Source organism: Crinia signifera, chromosome 3 (genome assembly GCF_055691185.1).
Source record: "Crinia signifera chromosome 3, ASM5569118v1, whole genome shotgun sequence".
In the NCBI taxonomy this organism is placed as follows: Eukaryota; Metazoa; Chordata; class Amphibia; order Anura; family Myobatrachidae; genus Crinia; species Crinia signifera.
The window spans coordinates 237,219,899-237,237,452 of NC_139219.1; the positions used below are offsets into that span (position 1 = coordinate 237,219,899).

General features: G+C 43.3%; 2 protein-coding genes and 1 long non-coding RNA gene across 3 annotated transcripts in view; 2 read left to right on the forward strand and 1 right to left on the reverse strand.

The window, feature by feature from the left end:
* Positions 1–535: 535 nt before the first annotated feature.
* ZMAT3 (zinc finger matrin-type 3) overlaps positions 536–17,554 on the forward strand; it is a 53,385-nt gene continuing 36,366 nt past the window's right edge. Inside the window, exon 1 of the mRNA XM_083177716.1 lies at positions 536–980. The gene's annotated coding sequence lies outside the window, so the exon portion shown is untranslated. The remainder of the gene's footprint in view (positions 981–17,554) is intronic.
* LOC146064337 (uncharacterized) lies at positions 6,699–11,572 on the forward strand. The gene is made up of 7 exons (XM_083177715.1): positions 6,699–6,964; positions 7,148–7,312; positions 7,393–8,056; positions 8,439–8,693; positions 8,848–8,970; positions 9,064–9,747; positions 10,269–11,572. The coding sequence occupies exons 1-6, from the start codon at positions 6,809–6,811 to the stop codon at positions 9,744–9,746; spliced, it is 2,046 nt and encodes a 681-aa protein (XP_083033841.1). The 5' UTR covers positions 6,699–6,808; the 3' UTR covers position 9,747; positions 10,269–11,572.
* LOC146064338 (uncharacterized) lies at positions 12,644–15,134 on the reverse strand. The gene is made up of 3 exons (XR_014471793.1): positions 13,285–15,134; positions 13,010–13,147; positions 12,644–12,929 (listed from the first exon to the last, which is right to left on the reverse strand). It is a non-coding gene; the product is annotated as an uncharacterized LOC146064338 (long non-coding RNA).

A 17,554-nucleotide genomic window follows, 5' to 3' on the forward strand; every position in this document is an offset into this window, starting at 1 on the left:
CACACTGACACCTCTCACACACAGCACCCCCCCCACACTGACACCTCTCACACACAGCACCCCCCCCCCCACACTGACACCTCTCACACACAGCACCCCCCCCACACTGACACCTCTCACACACAGCACCCCCCCCACACTGACACCTCTCACACACAGCACCCCCCCACTGACACCTCTCACACACACCACCTCCCCCCCACACTGACACCTCTCACACACAGCACCCTCCCACACTGACACCTCTCACACACAAAGCACCAACCCCGCCCCACTGACAACTCTCCCACACACACGCAAAGCACCAAACCCCCCACTGACACCTATCACACACAGCCCCAAACCCCCCACTGACACCTATCACACACAGCACCACCACCGCCCCACTGACACCTCTCACACACAGCACCCCCCACTGACACCTCTTTCACACAGCAACATCCCTGCACTAACACCTCACACACAGCACCCCCCCACACACTGACACCTCACACACAGCACCCCCCCCCCCCCCACACACACACACACTGACACCTCACACACAGACCCCCACACTCACACTGACACCTCACACACACACACACACACACAGACCCCCCCCACACACACACTGACACCTCACACACACAGACCCCCGGGACACCTGTGCGAGTCCCGCTGCTTGGATGCTACACAGAGTATATGACATAGCAGGAGCTCAGCAGCCGCCAGCCGAACCAGAGAGTTAGTGTGGCAGGCAGCCAATGGGAGGGCTGGAGGCCCCGGAAGCCGCCGCTCATACACAGCCAGCAGAGAGGAGGAAGGGACTGCGGCGGCGGCGGCTGCAGGGCAGGCAGCAGTCTGGAGCACAGAAGCAGCTGCACACAGGGAAAGCAGCCGGTTTATTCTGGGCCTTATTCTTTCCGCATCCAGAGGATGATCCCACATCCGACTGCCTCCTCTCAGCCAGAGGGGAAGCATCAGTGAGAGAGCAGCTTTGTGTGAGTAATCCAGACTTCCATGTCCATCACTGGCCTGCTGTCACATCTATAGTGTACTGTCACATCTACAGTGTACGCTGCACTAAGCTGTCATCAATGCTATCAGTACTAGCAGCATCCCTCCACCATGGCACTTGGAGCCGGCAACCTATAACATGCAAACACTTTCTTCCTTTAATTGATTTGCACACACAACATGTTTATGTACAGATGTATCGACTTTCTGCACTTACTCATAGTGTGATAGCATTAGTTCAGTCATTGCATTAAATATTTGGTTGTCACCCTGGCTGGTTTGTGCCAGAAGCCTACCCAGATTAACATTTCTCTATTCTGTACCTCTACCTTCCAAATTAATGTAAACGATAGTCATCATTAACAGTACATTGGATATTATTCATTAGCTGTATACCTAAAGACATTGTTCTGTATTAAATGAAATCTCATATTTTGTTTGTGTTGCTAAATATTATTATTCTGGGTGCCTGCTCTCACAGTCTGGTAGTATATGTTCAGAAAATGCAGATGGATACAGCAGTCATTGCATAGTTGTAACAGATTTTATTGCTTTATCTCTGGATGTGATCCTGTTTTTTTTTTATTATGAGGCCAACTTTATAATAACATTTGACATTTTATGCAGGTTAATGCAGATCTTACCATATAATGATATTATTTGTTATTTTTACCTTACTGTCTATGGAAGACACACATTTAAGACTCAAAAAAAAAAAAAATTCTGTAATTTGGGATTGTGTTGCTCCAATGATTATGAGACAGTATTACATGTCGTGTGTGTTCAGATGCAGCAACACCATAAAAATGTACACCCTGGACATGATTTTAAAATGTTCCCACTGTAAAGTGTTATTTTTTTTTCACTTGTTTTACAAAGTTGTTTATTTTATCGTGTACACATGCACATTCAGTGTAAATAAGTGCAAGAGATATAGTAGTAGTAGTAGTAGTAGTAGTACGTTTATAAGGCGCCGCAAAGTGTCCGCAGCGCCGTACATAGCAAACAAAAAAAACAAATTACAAGGTAACGTACAGGGTGTGTTGAAAAATACAGTATAAATAGGGGTATAGCTGGTAGAACTAAAATCAGCATCAGTTCAGAAGTAGGTGTGGAAATTGTCGAGGAGACTGAAGATGAAGTAGAGGAAGGGAAGAACAGGACAGGAGCACAGGTGAGGTAATGAGGTAGGGTGAGTACGTGAGGAAGGAGGACCCTACTCATAAGAGTTAACATACTAAAAATAGGTGGGTGGACGAACGAAATACAATAGGATAAGTAGGAACGGAGGGGAACGGAGGCAGGATAGGAGGATCAAAAGAGGTTAGGAGGAGGGATAGGCTAGTCGAAAAAAAGTGGGTTTTGAGGGAGCGCTTGAAGGAGGTAAGGGAATCAGATAGCCTGATGGGTGGCGGGAGGTTGTTCCAGTGCAGGGGGCAGCGCGAGAGAAGTCTTGGACACGGGAGTGGGAGGAGGTGATTAGGTGAGAGGTCAGTCGGCGGTCAGCGATGGAGCGAAGAGGACGGGAGGGAGTGTGGATAGAGATCAGTGAAGAGAGGTACGGAGCTGTGGAGGAGGAGAGAGCCTTGTAGGTGGTGGTGAGGAGTTTAAAGAGAACTCGGAAAGGAATGGGGAGCCAGTGAAGAGATAGACAGAGGGAGGAGGCGGAGGTAGAGCGGCGGGAGAGGAAGATGAGCCTAGCAGCAGCGTTAAGAATGGATTGGAGAGGTGCGAGGCGGGTGAGAGGTAGCCCAGAAAGAAGGATGTTGCAGTAGTCAAGGCGGGAGATGACAAGAGAGTGAATGAGAATTTTGGTCGCGTCAGTGGAGAGGAATGGTCTGATGCGTGAGATGTTGCGTAGGTGAAAGCGGCAAGACTGTGAGAGAGCACGAATGTGGGGGGTGAAAGAGAGGGAGGAGTCAATGATGACACTGAGGCAGCGCGTTTGGTCGGTGGAGGTGATCTCGGTTTCACCAATGCTGATGGAGATAGTGGGAGAAGAGGGGATAGACTATAATAACATACTACATACTGAAATAATTCTGCATCACAACCAAACATAATAAATACATAGGTACTTGTTTCCTGTCAGGGCGTCCAGTACGCTAAATGCTTACTGAGCAATTTTCCATAGTGAAATTGCGTCGCACCGCATGACGCGTTATAGTAGCATGCGATGCGATGTCCATATAACGTGCACAGGAGTGCTTTATACAATGAAATATCGAATCTGATCTCAGTGCACCAAATGCGATGCGATATTTTATTGTACAAGCACCCATGTGATGGGTGTTTACAATTGTAAGCACCTATGCCATTGTTTTGCGTCACCCCCAGTATCAACGGCACCCTGAAGCGTGGCGAGCGCAGCGGAACACATCCTCCGACCTTTTCCTACCCACACTATCCACGTCAGCGTGGAGTTGATGTTATATAGTGTGGCGAGCGCAGCGAGCCACCTAGCCCGAAGCATGGTGAGCGCATGCGGAATACATGTAAAGTAATCCGCATCCCCTTGCGGGGCTCGGTGGCTCGCTACGCTCACCACACTATATTAAATCGACTCCACGCCGACGTGGATAGTGGGGGTAGGAAAAGGTCGGAGGACGCATTCCGATGCGCTCGCCACGCTTCGGGGTGACGTTGATACTGGTGGGGTTTTAGGATCAGATTCTACTCTCCATCTATGGGAGTCATGGAATTCACTGAAACTGCATCGCACGGCAAAAACGTACCATGCTATGCGATGCGATTTCACTATGTTTGTGTACGTAAGAAATCTTGGTGCCCTGCTAGGAAACAAGTACCAATATATGAAATGTGTTTATACGTATATGTTAAAAAGTATCAATGTGCACTAATGGTGTGTACACACTTGTACAATCATGACTATATTACAATTTAGACTATCTGCATACAATATATACAATTTAAGGTGCCCACAGACGCATCAATTATCGAATGCGTTTTGTACTTTTTAAGCACAAATTGCATCCTATGTACAATTATTGGATGGTGTTTATGTGCTTGTGCGATGCGATGCGTGTTCCCGGGAGCCCGATATTGTATGTCTAAAAAAGTACGTGCTGCACATACTTTTTAGACTACATCTGAAATTTAACATTACAAACATGGGTTCATCGCATGCATCCAAGTGCACATCTCATAGCAAGCTGGAAGAAAAATTGTATAGAACCATTGTACAGACAAAAACGCATAGCACAGTACAATTGTAGCGTCTGTGGACACCTTTAGACTATCTGCATACAATTTAGACTATATAGTGCAGAGCTGCACTATATAGTATATGCAGCCAAGACTTTCTGGCCGCGATACGGGAGCGCGCATCGGGATCGCAAGGGTTAAAACCTATGCGATCTGCATGAGATCCAGATTACATTTTGACTATATAGTCAAAATCTCATGCACATAGTACAAGTGTGTACACACCATAAGAATGTACCACCTAAAGCAGTCAATATGTATAAGACACTAATAAAACACAAATGAAAAAGTCAATACTTTTAATAACAAAGTTCATAAAACTAATCCATGGAAATTCCTTCTCACTTGATAAATCTAATATGGTTTCACAGTCACAGTTGATTTTTTTACACAGTCATAATGGTTATGTTTACGATTTTTCGCACCTTTCTCTTCTTTCGGTACACTGACGCGATTACTAATTTCGATTTTTCGTGTATTCAAAGTTTCGTTTTCGTGGAACGCCTAAATGCGTAAACTAACCAATGAAGTGAAAACTGGGCGTTTCGTTTTCGCTACCCAGCCTCGCCCGTTTACTATATAAGGAAGAGTACTGCGTAGTGTACTGCGTAGTTTACCCTCCATTTTGGAACACTGCGGAGCGCTGATTTGTATCGTGGACTGTGTGCTGGAAAAGCATATCCAAACGAAGGCAGAGCACTGGAATCACTCGCGGTCTTGAGGTTAACCTTTTTTTTAAAACTGAGTGTAATGTAATTGTTTTATTTTGTTTGCATATGTTTTTTATGATGACAAGTGTGCAGGGATGAATTCCAGTTTTGGGGTGGCCGGTTTGATAGATTTGACAATTCTAAAATGCAATTTTAGAATGTATGTTTTTTGTGAAATTGCGGTTTGCTGTTTTATTGTGCAGGTTTGGGGTGTCCTTTTTTTTGCGCCAAAGATCAGGGTGTGGCTACACTGCTAGTAAGGTTTGTTTGGGGGCTGCAGGGCTGCTGAATGATGTCTTTGGGGTACCATGTGGGGTCAATATTGGCATTGTCCCTGTTTTTTATCCACCACACATCAGGGTGTGGCTCTTAACCTACTGTACACTTGTAGTAAGGTTTGTTTGGGGGCTGCAGGGCTGCTGAATGATGTCTTTGGGGTACCATGTGGGGTCAATATTGGCATTGTCCCTGTTTTTTTGCCACCACACATCAGGGTGTGGCTCTTAACCTACTGTACTCTGCTTGTAAGGTTTGTTTGGGGGCTGCAGGGCTGCTGAATGATGTCTTAGGGGTACCATGTGGGGTCAATATTGGCATTGTCCCTGTTTTTTTGCCACCACACATCAGGGTGTGGCTCTTAACCTACTGTACTCTGCTTGTAAGGTTTGTTTGGGGGCTGCAGGGCTGCTGAATGATGTCTTAGGGGTACCATGTGGGGTCAATATTGGCATTGTCCCTGTTTTTTTGCCACCACACATCAGGGTGTGGCTCTTAACCTACTGTACACTTGTAGTAAGGTTTGTTTGGGGGCTGCAGGGCTGCTGAATGATGTCTTAGGGGTACCTTGTGGGGTCAATATTGGCATTGTCCCTGTTTTTTTGCCACCACACATCAGGGTGTGGCTCTTAACCTACTGTACACTTGTAGTAAGGTTTGTTTGGGGGCTGCAGGGCTGCTGAATGATGTCTTTGGGGTACCATGTGGGGTCAATATTGGCATTGTCCCTGTTTTTTTGCCACCACACATCAGGGTGTGGCTCTTAACCTACTGTACACTTGTAGTAAGGTTTGTTTGGGGGCTGCAGGGCTGCTGAATGATGTCTTTGGGGTACCATGTGGGGTCAATATTGGCATTGTCCCTGTTTTTTTGCCACCACACATCAGGGTGTGGCTCTTAACCTACTGTACACTTGTAGTAAGGTTTGTTTGGGGGCTGCAGGGCTGCTGAATGATGTCTTTGGGGTACCATGTGGGGTCAATATTGGCATTGTCCCTGTTTTTTTGCCACCACACATCAGGGTGTGGCTCTTAACCTACTGTACTCTGCTTGTAAGGTTTGTTTGGGGGCTGCAGGGCTGCTGAATGATGTCTTAGGGGTACCATGTGGGGTCAATATTGGCATTGTCCCTGTTTTTTTGCCACCACACATCAGGGTGTGGCTCTTAACCTACTGTACACTTGTAGTAAGGTTTGTTTGGGGGCTGCAGGGCTGCTGAATGATGTCTTAGGGGTACCTTGTGGGGTCAATATTGGCATTGTCCCTGTTTTTTTGCCACCACACATCAGGGTGTGGCTCTTAACCTACTGTACTCTGCTTGTAAGGTTTGTTTGGGGGCTGCAGGGCTGCTGAATGATGTCTTAGGGGTACCATGTGGGGTCAATATTGGCATTGTCCCTGTTTTTTTGCCACCACACATCAGGGTGTGGCTCTTAACCTACTGTACACTTGTAGTAAGGTTTGTTTGGGGGCTGCAGGGCTGCTGAATGATGTCTTAGGGGTACCATGTGGGGTCAATATTGGCATTGTCCCTGTTTTTTTTCCAACAAACATTAGTGTGATAAGTTGAGATTGAACATATTTCACTTTCATTCATAGAAATGTTGAGGAACTCTCAAAGACATTTCAATGAGCAGGAAGCACATTCGGATGATTCCCGGAGGTTATCCAATGAGTCAGGGCAAGACACAGAGGAAAACAATGTGCCCGGTCCAAGCACAAAAGAATGCAACAAATTAAGGAAGTCCAAAAGAAAGGTAATGTTCTCCTCAATTTGTACCACCCCACTATTGCATTCACATGCACTGTCCATTAAATGTATTTAATTAATTTTCATTTTCTTATAGGCATGTCACAATTGTTGTCCGACTTTACCTGTTATTTTACATTGATTTTATATTTATTGTTTCAATGGCTGCATGTGTACATTATTTACGCAGACTTCAAGAATGAGAAGCCCTAATCTTTATGAAAATTCGACATCTGAGGAATCGCTAGGAAGATTTGATAATGCTTGGGAGGACAGTGAAGAATTTAGATTGTGGCGATCAAAAATATCATCATCTCGCCGAAAGGAAAATACTTCTGCAAATTCTCAAACCAAAGTAAGTTAAATACTGTATACTTCTTGTTTTTATTTCAAAAGAATGATGCTAATATTTTGGCTTTGTATCTTTTTTATTAGCAAAATGAAGAAACCCATTCTCGTAGGCATGATACAACTGTTCGACACAGGCGTCAAGAAGATGGTCACCAACATGAAATACGTTGTACAGAACCACAAGCTCCAAGGCATACAGGCAATCGTGATAATGATGGAAATTCAGATGCAGGTGGATCACATAATTCTCCCGGAGATGGATCTGCAGAAGAAAACTGCAAGAAGATGCAGAGAGGAATCCGTTTCAATGAGTCAGAAAGCTTTGCCTTAGTTGATTTAGTTGATCGTTACTACGACATGCTATTCGGGCCAAGGGCACAAACTACTGCTCCTAGACAAAAAAGAAAAATATGGAACACAATTGCTGAGAAAGTAACATCGATTTCTGGAATACGCAGGGATGCAAAGCATTGCATGAAGAGATATAACGACTGCCGTCGTCAAACTAAAAAAAAATTAGGAATTCAACGAAGGCACGAAATGGGGACCGGTGGAGGGCCGGAACTGAAAGTGAATTGGCTTTCATGGGAGGAAGTTATAAAAAAAAGATTAAACCCAATCATGGTTACAGGCGTAGCAGGCAGAATTGACTCCAGACGTCAGGGAGATTTTGTGCACGAAGAGGAGCCTTCCAGAAGGAAAAGAGGATCTGTAATGAAAGACAGAAACAATAAAAGAAGGCAAATAGGTAAATACAATTTTATTTTACACTTCAAGTTTCAGGTATGACCCAAACACTCTGGTCTGAGATGAAACTTGATCGAAACTGAGGTTTAAGCCAAATTCTCAAGTATGTATGGCTGCCCATTGTGTGCTGCCACACGATATACTGCGTCAATGTCACCTGGAAAGCTATTCGTCTGCAGGTTATTTTCGCAGATGAACAGCATTTATGATGGCGTTACAAAGTGCTCGGCTATGCAACGCTGTCGACACACTATACTTTGTTAATGGGTGGTGTTTTGAACTACTAGCAAAAAAAATCAGTGCTTATTGACCTGATATTGTTACATAATAATTTCATAAGTATTTCAATTAAATGATAAGGATTTTTTAAATTATATTTGCAGATGATCGTCCAGTTATTGGTCAAAGCATTTGTAATGAAACAGCTGTAACAGCACTTCAAAAGAACGCCTTTACACCCAGTAGAACCCAAGAAATGCTAAGCATACCAAGTTGTTTTTTAAGTTCAGCGGAGACTACTTTCCAGGGTTTTGAAGCAAGTTTACCTGAAAAACAAACATCATCAAGAGATTTGCATCAAACTAAATCACGAGGAAACAGTGTTGATTCAGTAGAAAATGCACCAACACCGACTGAAGGTACAATATTTATTTTTCCACAGTTGAATGTCCATGGTGTACATATATATATATATATATATATATATATATATATATATATATATATATATATATATATATATATATATATATATATATATTGAAACAACTCAATTTATAATTTTATTTATAGATGACAATCCAATGAACATTGCAGGAATGTCCTCCTGTATTGATCCATGTTTTAGTCCAGATTTGATCGGAAATAATTCCAATGAAGAGAATGATGAGCATCAAGCAGCTTCTACACCAATTGGTAATTAGTGTTTTGATAAATAACATTCATCTAAAAAACTCTTAAATTACTTATTAAACCATATAACTGTAATTTGTTTAACTTTATTCACAGCAAGACAGCCAAGGGTGCAAGTAACAACTAGCAAAGAGATTCCAGATGCAGAATATCAGCACATCCTTGCTCTCTCTGATCAAATGCAGGATCGACACAAATCATTCCACACTCTTTTACAGCAAAGTATGGGTAGCCTGGAAACTTCATTAACAGAATTAATTACCACAGTGCAAGAGAATGAAGTTAACCGTCAAAAAGACAACAAAGCATCTCAGGATATTATGATAATCATGGCGACTGCGCTTAACAAATTAGTAGAAAACACATCATGTCAAGCAAGTAGTCTAATGCTAATTTCAGAGGCAAATCAACATTCTGCAACATATTTGAATGTGATGGCAGAATGCCAACGTCAGACAGCATCAAGTTCGGAATTGATTGCCACATCTTTAAAATTGATTGTTGAGAACATGGCCAATAAAGCTCAACGTAGATCGGATTCACACCATGCTCAAACAAGTCATCAACAGTTAGAACGAAAGACCACTGCCCTTACAGCAGGTTCAGCAACCTATTCATATTCACAAATGTATACGGGGTTTCCAGGAATGTTGCCACCGGGCCGTTATCCTCCAACAGCAACAGTATCTGGGCAACCAATACAATCACCTTCCACGACTGAGAAGCTGGCTTCAAAGATCGCTGAAAATGAAGAGGAGTGTATTACACCACCAGAATAGGGTAACATTTTTGTCCATCTAATTTTTATAAAAATATCCTTTTGAGCACTTCCCATTCCATCACGGCAGTGCCCTTCGTGCGAGTTCTCACCCACATCCCATAATGGAATGTAGGTGAGAAGAAGTACAGGGTACTGCAATGTTGGGATGTGTTAATGGCCTTTTCAGCTGTATCTGCTTGTACCCACACTTCCCATTCCATCACGGCAGTGCCCTTCGTGCGAGTTCTCACCCACATCCCATAATGGAATGTAGGTGAGAAGAAGTACAGGGTACTGCCATGTTGGGATGTGTTAATGGCCTTTTCAGCTGTATCTGCTTGTACCCACACTTCCCATTCCATCACGGCAGTGCCCTTTGTGCGAGTTCTCACCCACATCCCATAATGGAATGTAGGTGAGAAGAAGTACAGGGTACTGCCATGTTGGGATGTGTTAATGGCCTTTTCAGCTGTATCTGCTTGTACTCACTTTTTACCCACACAACAGCAATTTGTTTAACGCTTTATCAATATCATTTCAGATGTCCATTTGAGGAATTGTGAAGAAAACAAGAATTTCTTTCAAAGTTTAACCAGTTTTAATTTTATTTTTTTCTGGAACAAAATTTGTTTTAAAATCTCTTTGACTTTTTCAAAATTTGGGTTCGATGGTCCGCTTTGAACTGCAGTACAATGTTGAGGTTCATTTCAATATTCTGAAGACAACACCCTTTAAAGACAGAAGAAGTTCGCAAATGTTAGAATTTTTTACGAAATAACAGCATTTATAAAAAATAATCGTAATAATGTTAAATTTTCTGTCAACAAGCAGAAATATGAGTACGCTTGAAAAGTTTAATGTCTGGCTACAATAGTAATGTGCATGTGATATCGCTTATAGGTGATACCTCATTTTAGAGTGACAGAATAAAAAAAAGCTTGTTCAGCATCATCAGTTACTCAGGATGACCAACTTGCACTATTGGAAATATCTTTACAGCCACCAGCGTACAAGTTTTTTTGTTTTAATAAAAAAAAAATCAGGAAATATGGTTTGGTTTTGTTCAGATGTGCGAAAAGAACGATTGCTACATTTGCAATGAGTGTTGGTGAATGACAGAATATACTTGGAGCAGATAAGATGGATAAATAATAATACAGATGTTTAGGTCGCACAGGAAAATTAGTGTGCAGTGTAACTAGGTTATCCTTGATTATGCCCCCAGCATGCGCAATGCTTTAACCAGTGCATAATAAAATGCAAAGGTTGCCACAAGATCACATGTCTGCAGATGTGTATTTGTAAATATTGTACTACCTACATAGCTACATATCAGAGACCCATACTTTAATTGGGCATGTGCTAACAACAGAGAAAGGTAATATCTATGGGAGTGTGGGTTTGTGGACATTTCCAGATTACCTTGCCTGGAACTAGAGGTTACAAATCTAATTTAAATAACAGCAGCCTACATTTTCAGAAGATTTTCCAGGCCACCCCTTTGGACAAAGTTTAATTTCAAGAATAAAATATAGATAAATGAATCACGTTTTGCCAAAATGTCATCCGTAAATCAAGTTATATGGTAAGGAAGAATATTAACCTCTGTTTCCTGACATTTTTTAAGAACGGAAGCGCACACACTTTACAGGGGGGCAGTGGTTCAGATTAGCATACTCACCAATTTCATCAGCAGAGGAGCAGATAATCCCACCGTCAACAGATCCATCCGTAAAGGTGAGCAGGCAGAAGGGTCATAACTGAGCAGGTCCGGCAGCCACACAGCACATCCTGCAAGGGAAAACAGACGGGGGGCACAGGTTATTGACTGTTTGGATGGGTAGGAGTCTTGACACCGGATTCCCATGCGCACTGAGCGCACACACTTTACAGGGGGGCAGTGGTTCAGATTAGCATACTCACCAATTTCATCAGCAGAGGAGCAGATAATCCCACCGTCAACAGATCCATCCGTAAAGGTGAGCAGGCAGAAGGGTCATAACTGAGCAGGTCCGGCAGCCACACAGCACATCCTGCAAGGGAAAACAGACGGGGGGCACAGGTTATTGACTGTTTGGATGGGTAGGAGTCTTGACACCGGATTCCCATGCGCACTGAGCGCACACACTTTACAGGGGGGCAGTGGTTCAGATTAGCATACTCACCAATTTCATCAGCAGAGGAGCAGATAATCCCACCGTCAACAGATCCATCCGTAAAGGTGAGCAGGCAGAAGGGTCATAACTGAGCAGGTCCGGCAGCCACACAGCACATCCTGCAAGGGAAAACAGACGGGGGGCACAGGTTATTGACTGTTTGGATGGGTAGGAGTCTTGACACCGGATTCCCATGCGCACTGAGCGCACACACTTTACAGGGGGGCAGTGGTTCAGATTAGCATACTCACCAATTTCATCAGCAGAGGAGCAGATAATCCCACCGTCAACAGATCCATCCGTAAAGGTGAGCAGGCAGAAGGGTCATAACTGAGCAGGTCCGGCAGCCACACAGCACATCCTGCAAGGGAAAACAGACGGGGGGCACAGGTTATTGACTGTTTGGATGGGTAGGAGTCTTGACACCGGATTCCCATGCGCACTGAGCGCACACACTTTACAGGGGGGCAGTGGTTCAGATTAGCATACTCACCAATTTCATCAGCAGAGGAGCAGATAATCCCACCGTCAACAGATCCATCCGTAAAGGTGAGCAGGCAGAAGGGTCATAACTGAGCAGGTCCGGCAGCCACACAGCACATCCTGCAAGGGAAAACAGACGGGGGGCACAGGTTATTGACTGTTTGGATGGGTAGGAGTCTTGACACCGGATTCCCATGCGCACTGAGCGCACACACTTTACAGGGGGGCAGTGGTTCAGATTAGCATACTCACCAATTTCATCAGCAGAGGAGCAGATAATCCCACCGTCAACAGATCCATCCGTAAAGGTGAGCAGGCAGAAGGGTCATAACTGAGCAGGTCCGGCAGCCACACAGCACATCCTGCAAGGGAAAACAGACGGGGGGCACAGGTTATTGACTGTTTGGATGGGTAGGAGTCTTGACACCGGATTCCCCTACACAGTTTTGGAATATGGCTAACTCACCAGATTAGACGGAGATGAGATCACTCATCCAAGGTAACCAGGCTTCCACAGAAACATCCTTAAAAGCAGACAATAGAAAGGGATAACCACCAACAACCTGTATGGAAAGTATGTGAAAATGTAAAACAGGACATATGAATTTTCAATCAACAAAAATGTAAATAGATCACATCTCACCTGCATAATGAACAATCTTTTGAAATTTATTATCACTTTAGAGGACTTTTAAATAAAACTTCCAAACACGAAACAGTAATAACAGCAACTGGGCAAACAAACTCAATGAACTGTAATGAACTCCATCAAGAACAAACTCTGTAAAATAAAAGGTAAATAACATTTATGTAGATAAATGATATATTTATATATATATATATATATATATATATATATATAGATATATAGATATATATGTGTGTGTGTTTGTGTACAGATGTTTTGTATATACTCACATGAGAAGAAGGTGTCAATAAGATGCCTTCTGGTCTCTGCTCCTTCGTCCATACCCACAGATAATACCGAAGAAAGATCCCCATCCTGGCTAACACCAGCATGAATATTCACCGGCAAACGTCTTGCGACACAGATGTTATGCAGAATGCAACAGGCATTAATAATGCCGCAAACTTTTCCCGGTGAATATAAGAGGGTCCCGCCGGAGATATCTAAACACCTGAACCGGCTCTTAAGTACACCGAAGGTCCTTTCAATTACACCCCTCGATGCAATGTGAACCTCCTGGTATCTTCTTTCGGCATCACCTACAGGATCAGGTAATGGGGTCAACAGCCAAGGTTTATTCGGATAACCCGCATCACCTAAAAGGGATAATTGAAAAGGTATTAGACTTTTTTAATTACAGTAGCAACTTAAAAAAAATAATGAAAACTTACATACCCAACAGCCAGCCATCTGGCATTCGACCTTCCTCAAAGTCCAGGAATAGAGATGACTGGCTTAAAACGAAGGAGTCGTGGGTCGACCCAGGGAAACCCACACAAATGTCCAATAATCTCATTGTGGAATCACACACCATCTGTACATTGAGGGAATGGAAGTGTTTTCGATTCCGATAACATTCTTCCGATTCCCTCGGAGGTGTGAGTCGCACATGGGTGCAGTCTATCGCGCCCAACACATTGGGGAATTTCCATTTTTGAAAGAAACCAAATTTGATCTCATTCCATTCGCTGTCAGTGTCTGGGAATTTTATAACCTGGGTCGTTAATTTACGGAAAGCTTTTATGACCTGGGACAAACAGCGTGACATTGTTGGCTGAGAAAAACCGCATGTCTGGGACAAAGTAGGCTGGAAGGTGCCTGACGCAAAAAATTGCAATGCAGCCAGTAGTTTCTGGAAACCACTGACTGCATGATTTGACCGTACCCGAGGTTCCAGGTCAGCTTCCAACAGATCATACAGCGAATAGATATCCTGAGACGATAAGCGAAAGGTACCTATCACTTCCGCCTCAGAGAGACCGTCCAGTACACGCCTAGTACGATACTGGCGTGGACGTGGAATTGAAACACGCACTGACTCACCAAATGTAGACAGATGCTGACCACGATGCTGATATCCACGCCCCTGACCATGATGCTGATATCCACGTGCCAGGCGACGACGTTTGCATCGCAGCATGTATGTCGATAGGACCATGAACATCACAATCAAGTCAGCAAAATACTCCATTATTGTAGGCAGTGATTGAAAAATAATTATTTCTTCTCCAAAAACGCAAATTGCCCTAAAAAAACGCTTCCAAATACAGCTGACTGCAATAAGCTGCTACTCCCTGAAGTCCCAAACGTAGGAGTGAGGCACTGTGAGGGGTGAACAGCATCTTGGGAAAAAATAACATGTGCTTTACCAATGCATGATGGGAAATCAAGTGTATTAATAACAATTTATATATGCCCCTTCTTAGGAAAACAGCAACTAAAGAGGCAAACATTTCTCCAACAAGAATGTTTAGGTTCCGGAGGTTAAAAGGAGGCATCACTCAATAAAAATTTGTATTCGTGACCCATTGGGCGTCGAAATGAAAATGGAGAAACGGATCAAACATGTGCAGATAACAATTTCGTCATCTCACGATTGAATACATTTGTGCGAAAAAGCGAAAAAATCTATAAAAAAAACCACGAAATGTAAGGGTTTGACCAAGCGAAATAAGCGAAACGCAAGCGAAACTTAAAACTTTCGCATGCGTGAAAAATCACAACATTGAATACACGAAGTCTTTTCGTCGCGAAAAAACGAAATTTTTTAGAGAAAAAATGGATTTCGCAAGGGATTGAATACGGCCCTTTGTCTGATATGGAATTAACTGGTACATTTTCAGATTTTCTCAGAATGGAGTATATATCGAGTCCATACATATATATATATCGAGTCCATACATCAGATGTGTGTATTACCAGGGGTAGTTTACAGACTTCGATTGGAGGTACAGATTTTGAAGGGGTTTAGTTAACCCAGACAGTGAGCCTCCAAAAGTGAGTGGAGGAGGCCATCCCCATCCTTGCCCTCACTAACAGGAGTGTCTATCTAGTGGTGCTGCTCTGTTCTCACCCAGCGCTTAGTAGGTGGTCTTTCTTCAATATATAATATTAGCTGCTACCTTGTGATTGCCTCTGTGTTTCTGTATACACTCTAGTTAATACAAATACAGTGGGCCCAGAATTCACTACAACAAACTAACTTAGTGTTCATTCTAGCACCCGCAATCTTTGAAAACCCATGCAGTTCCTCTTCCTTGCCTGGGTAGTCGCTGTCTGCTGTTGTGCTTCAAGCACAGTGTGGTCTGTATATCAGCACTGATATGCAAACCAGACCTGTGCTAGAAACACCACATCAGACAGCGACACCCCAGGCAGGGAAGAGAAACTGCATGGGTTTTCAAAGACAGCGGGTGCTAGAATGAACACTATAACTCACCTTAACATTGAAATAAATAATGGGGTTTTAGTTCATGAATTGATCAATGCATTTAAGCTTGCAGCCCATCGCCAAGGGTCCCCATTTCACTGCAAGTCCTACACTAACAACTGTGGGTCCGGAACTCCTTTCTGCAGATGGAAAATAGTGACCAAGGTGCCTGCTTTGTGGACTCACTGGACTTTTTTTGGGAGAAAACAGTGGTGATTTATTCCATCATTACCTCAATGTTTCAAGATCAATTAGATCTTTTCATCAGGATGACAATTAGCCACGATGCATATATTTAATTACAGATTCTTATATAGCGCAGCAGATTCAGTTTGTGCTTTGCAATTGTAGACAGTGATAAAACAAACTGGGTAACAGCAGACAGACTTGCAGGTAGGAGGGCCCTGCTGCAAGCTTACAATCTATAGGGACATAGGAGGGAAACACAAGGACAGGCACCAGTAATAGCATAGCAGTCCCACCAAGTTGCAGGTCCAGAAGAAAAGCTATATAATACATAAGTGTCTCAGAGGGTTATGCATGTACTACTTAAATATGATAGGCTTGCCTGAAGAGGTGAGTTTTCCGGGAACGCTTGGAGAAGTTTGGAGGCTAGTAGAGAGTCTTATTGTATGTGGAATGGCATTCCATAGGGTAGGAGCAGCCCAATGAAAGTCCTGTAATAGGGAATGGGAGCTAGTGCTCCGTGCAGAAGAGAGACGCAGATCTTGCGCAGAGCGGAGTGGTCGAGATGGGAGATATTTTGTGATAAGTAAGGAGATATATGCTGGTGCAATATGGTTAATAGCTTTATATGCAAGTAGAAGTATTTTATACTGAATACGGTAAAATACAGGCAACCAATGGAAGGACTGGCAGAGCAGATCAGCAGACGATGAGAATCATGGTAGGAAGATCAGTCTAGCAGCAGCATTTAAAATGGATTGCAGTGGCGAGAGTCTGTTAGGTGGCTATTGCAATAATCAATGCGGGATATAATGAGTGCATGGATAAGAGATTAATAGTGTCTTGTGTGAGATAGGGTCATATTTTGGATATTTTTTAGATGCATGTAACATGATTTAGAGACAGATTGAATGTGGGAAACAAAGTTCAGATGGTAGGCTAGATTGTCCAGTTGTCAACAGTTATGGAGATATCAGGTTGGTGGGAATATAAGTAATTCCGTTTTGGAAATATTAAGTTTGAGGTGGCGAGAAGACATTCAGGATGAGATGACAGAGAGGCATTCAGAGACTTGGCCCAAGACAATTGGTGACAACTCTTGGGTTGATAGATAGATTTGAGTATCGTCCGCATAAAAGTGATACTGAAATCCGAAGGAGCTGCTTAGTTTGCCAAGAGAGGAAGTATAGATTGAGAAAAGGAGAGGACCTAAGACTGAGCCTTGCGGAACTCCGACTGACAGAGGTAGTGAAGAGGAAGTAGAGTCAGAGAAGTAAACACTGAAAGAGCGATCAGATAGGTAAGATGTCACCCAGGAAGGGCTGTATCATTAAGACCTAGGGAGTGTAGTGTTTGTATGAGAAGAATATGATCAATAGTGCAAATGCAGCAGAAAGATCTAGAAGAATAAGTAGTAATAGCCTTTAGATTTAGCAGTTACCTGATCATTCACCACTTTAATCAGTGCTGTCTCAATGGAGTGTTGGGAACGAAAGCTTGACTGAAGTGGGTCTAATAGGGTGTGAGAGTTAAGAAAGTGTGTGCGGCGAGAGTAGACAAGTCTCTCGAGTAGCTTAGAGAGGCATGAGAGCTGAGAGATACGA

What these genes read in the sequence shown, in the direction of transcription:
- LOC146064337 (XM_083177715.1), top strand. Translation starts at nt 6,809, where the DNA reads ATGTTGAGGAACTCTCAAAGACATTTCAATGAGCAGGAAGCACATTCG. An exon ending in TAAGGAAGTCCAAAAGAAAG is followed by an intron (nt 6,965 to 7,147) that starts GTAATGTTCTCC and finishes TTATTTACGCAG; the next exon opens with ACTTCAAGAATGAGAAGCCC. An exon ending in CTGCAAATTCTCAAACCAAA is followed by an intron (nt 7,313 to 7,392) that starts GTAAGTTAAATA and finishes CTTTTTTATTAG; the next exon opens with CAAAATGAAGAAACCCATTC.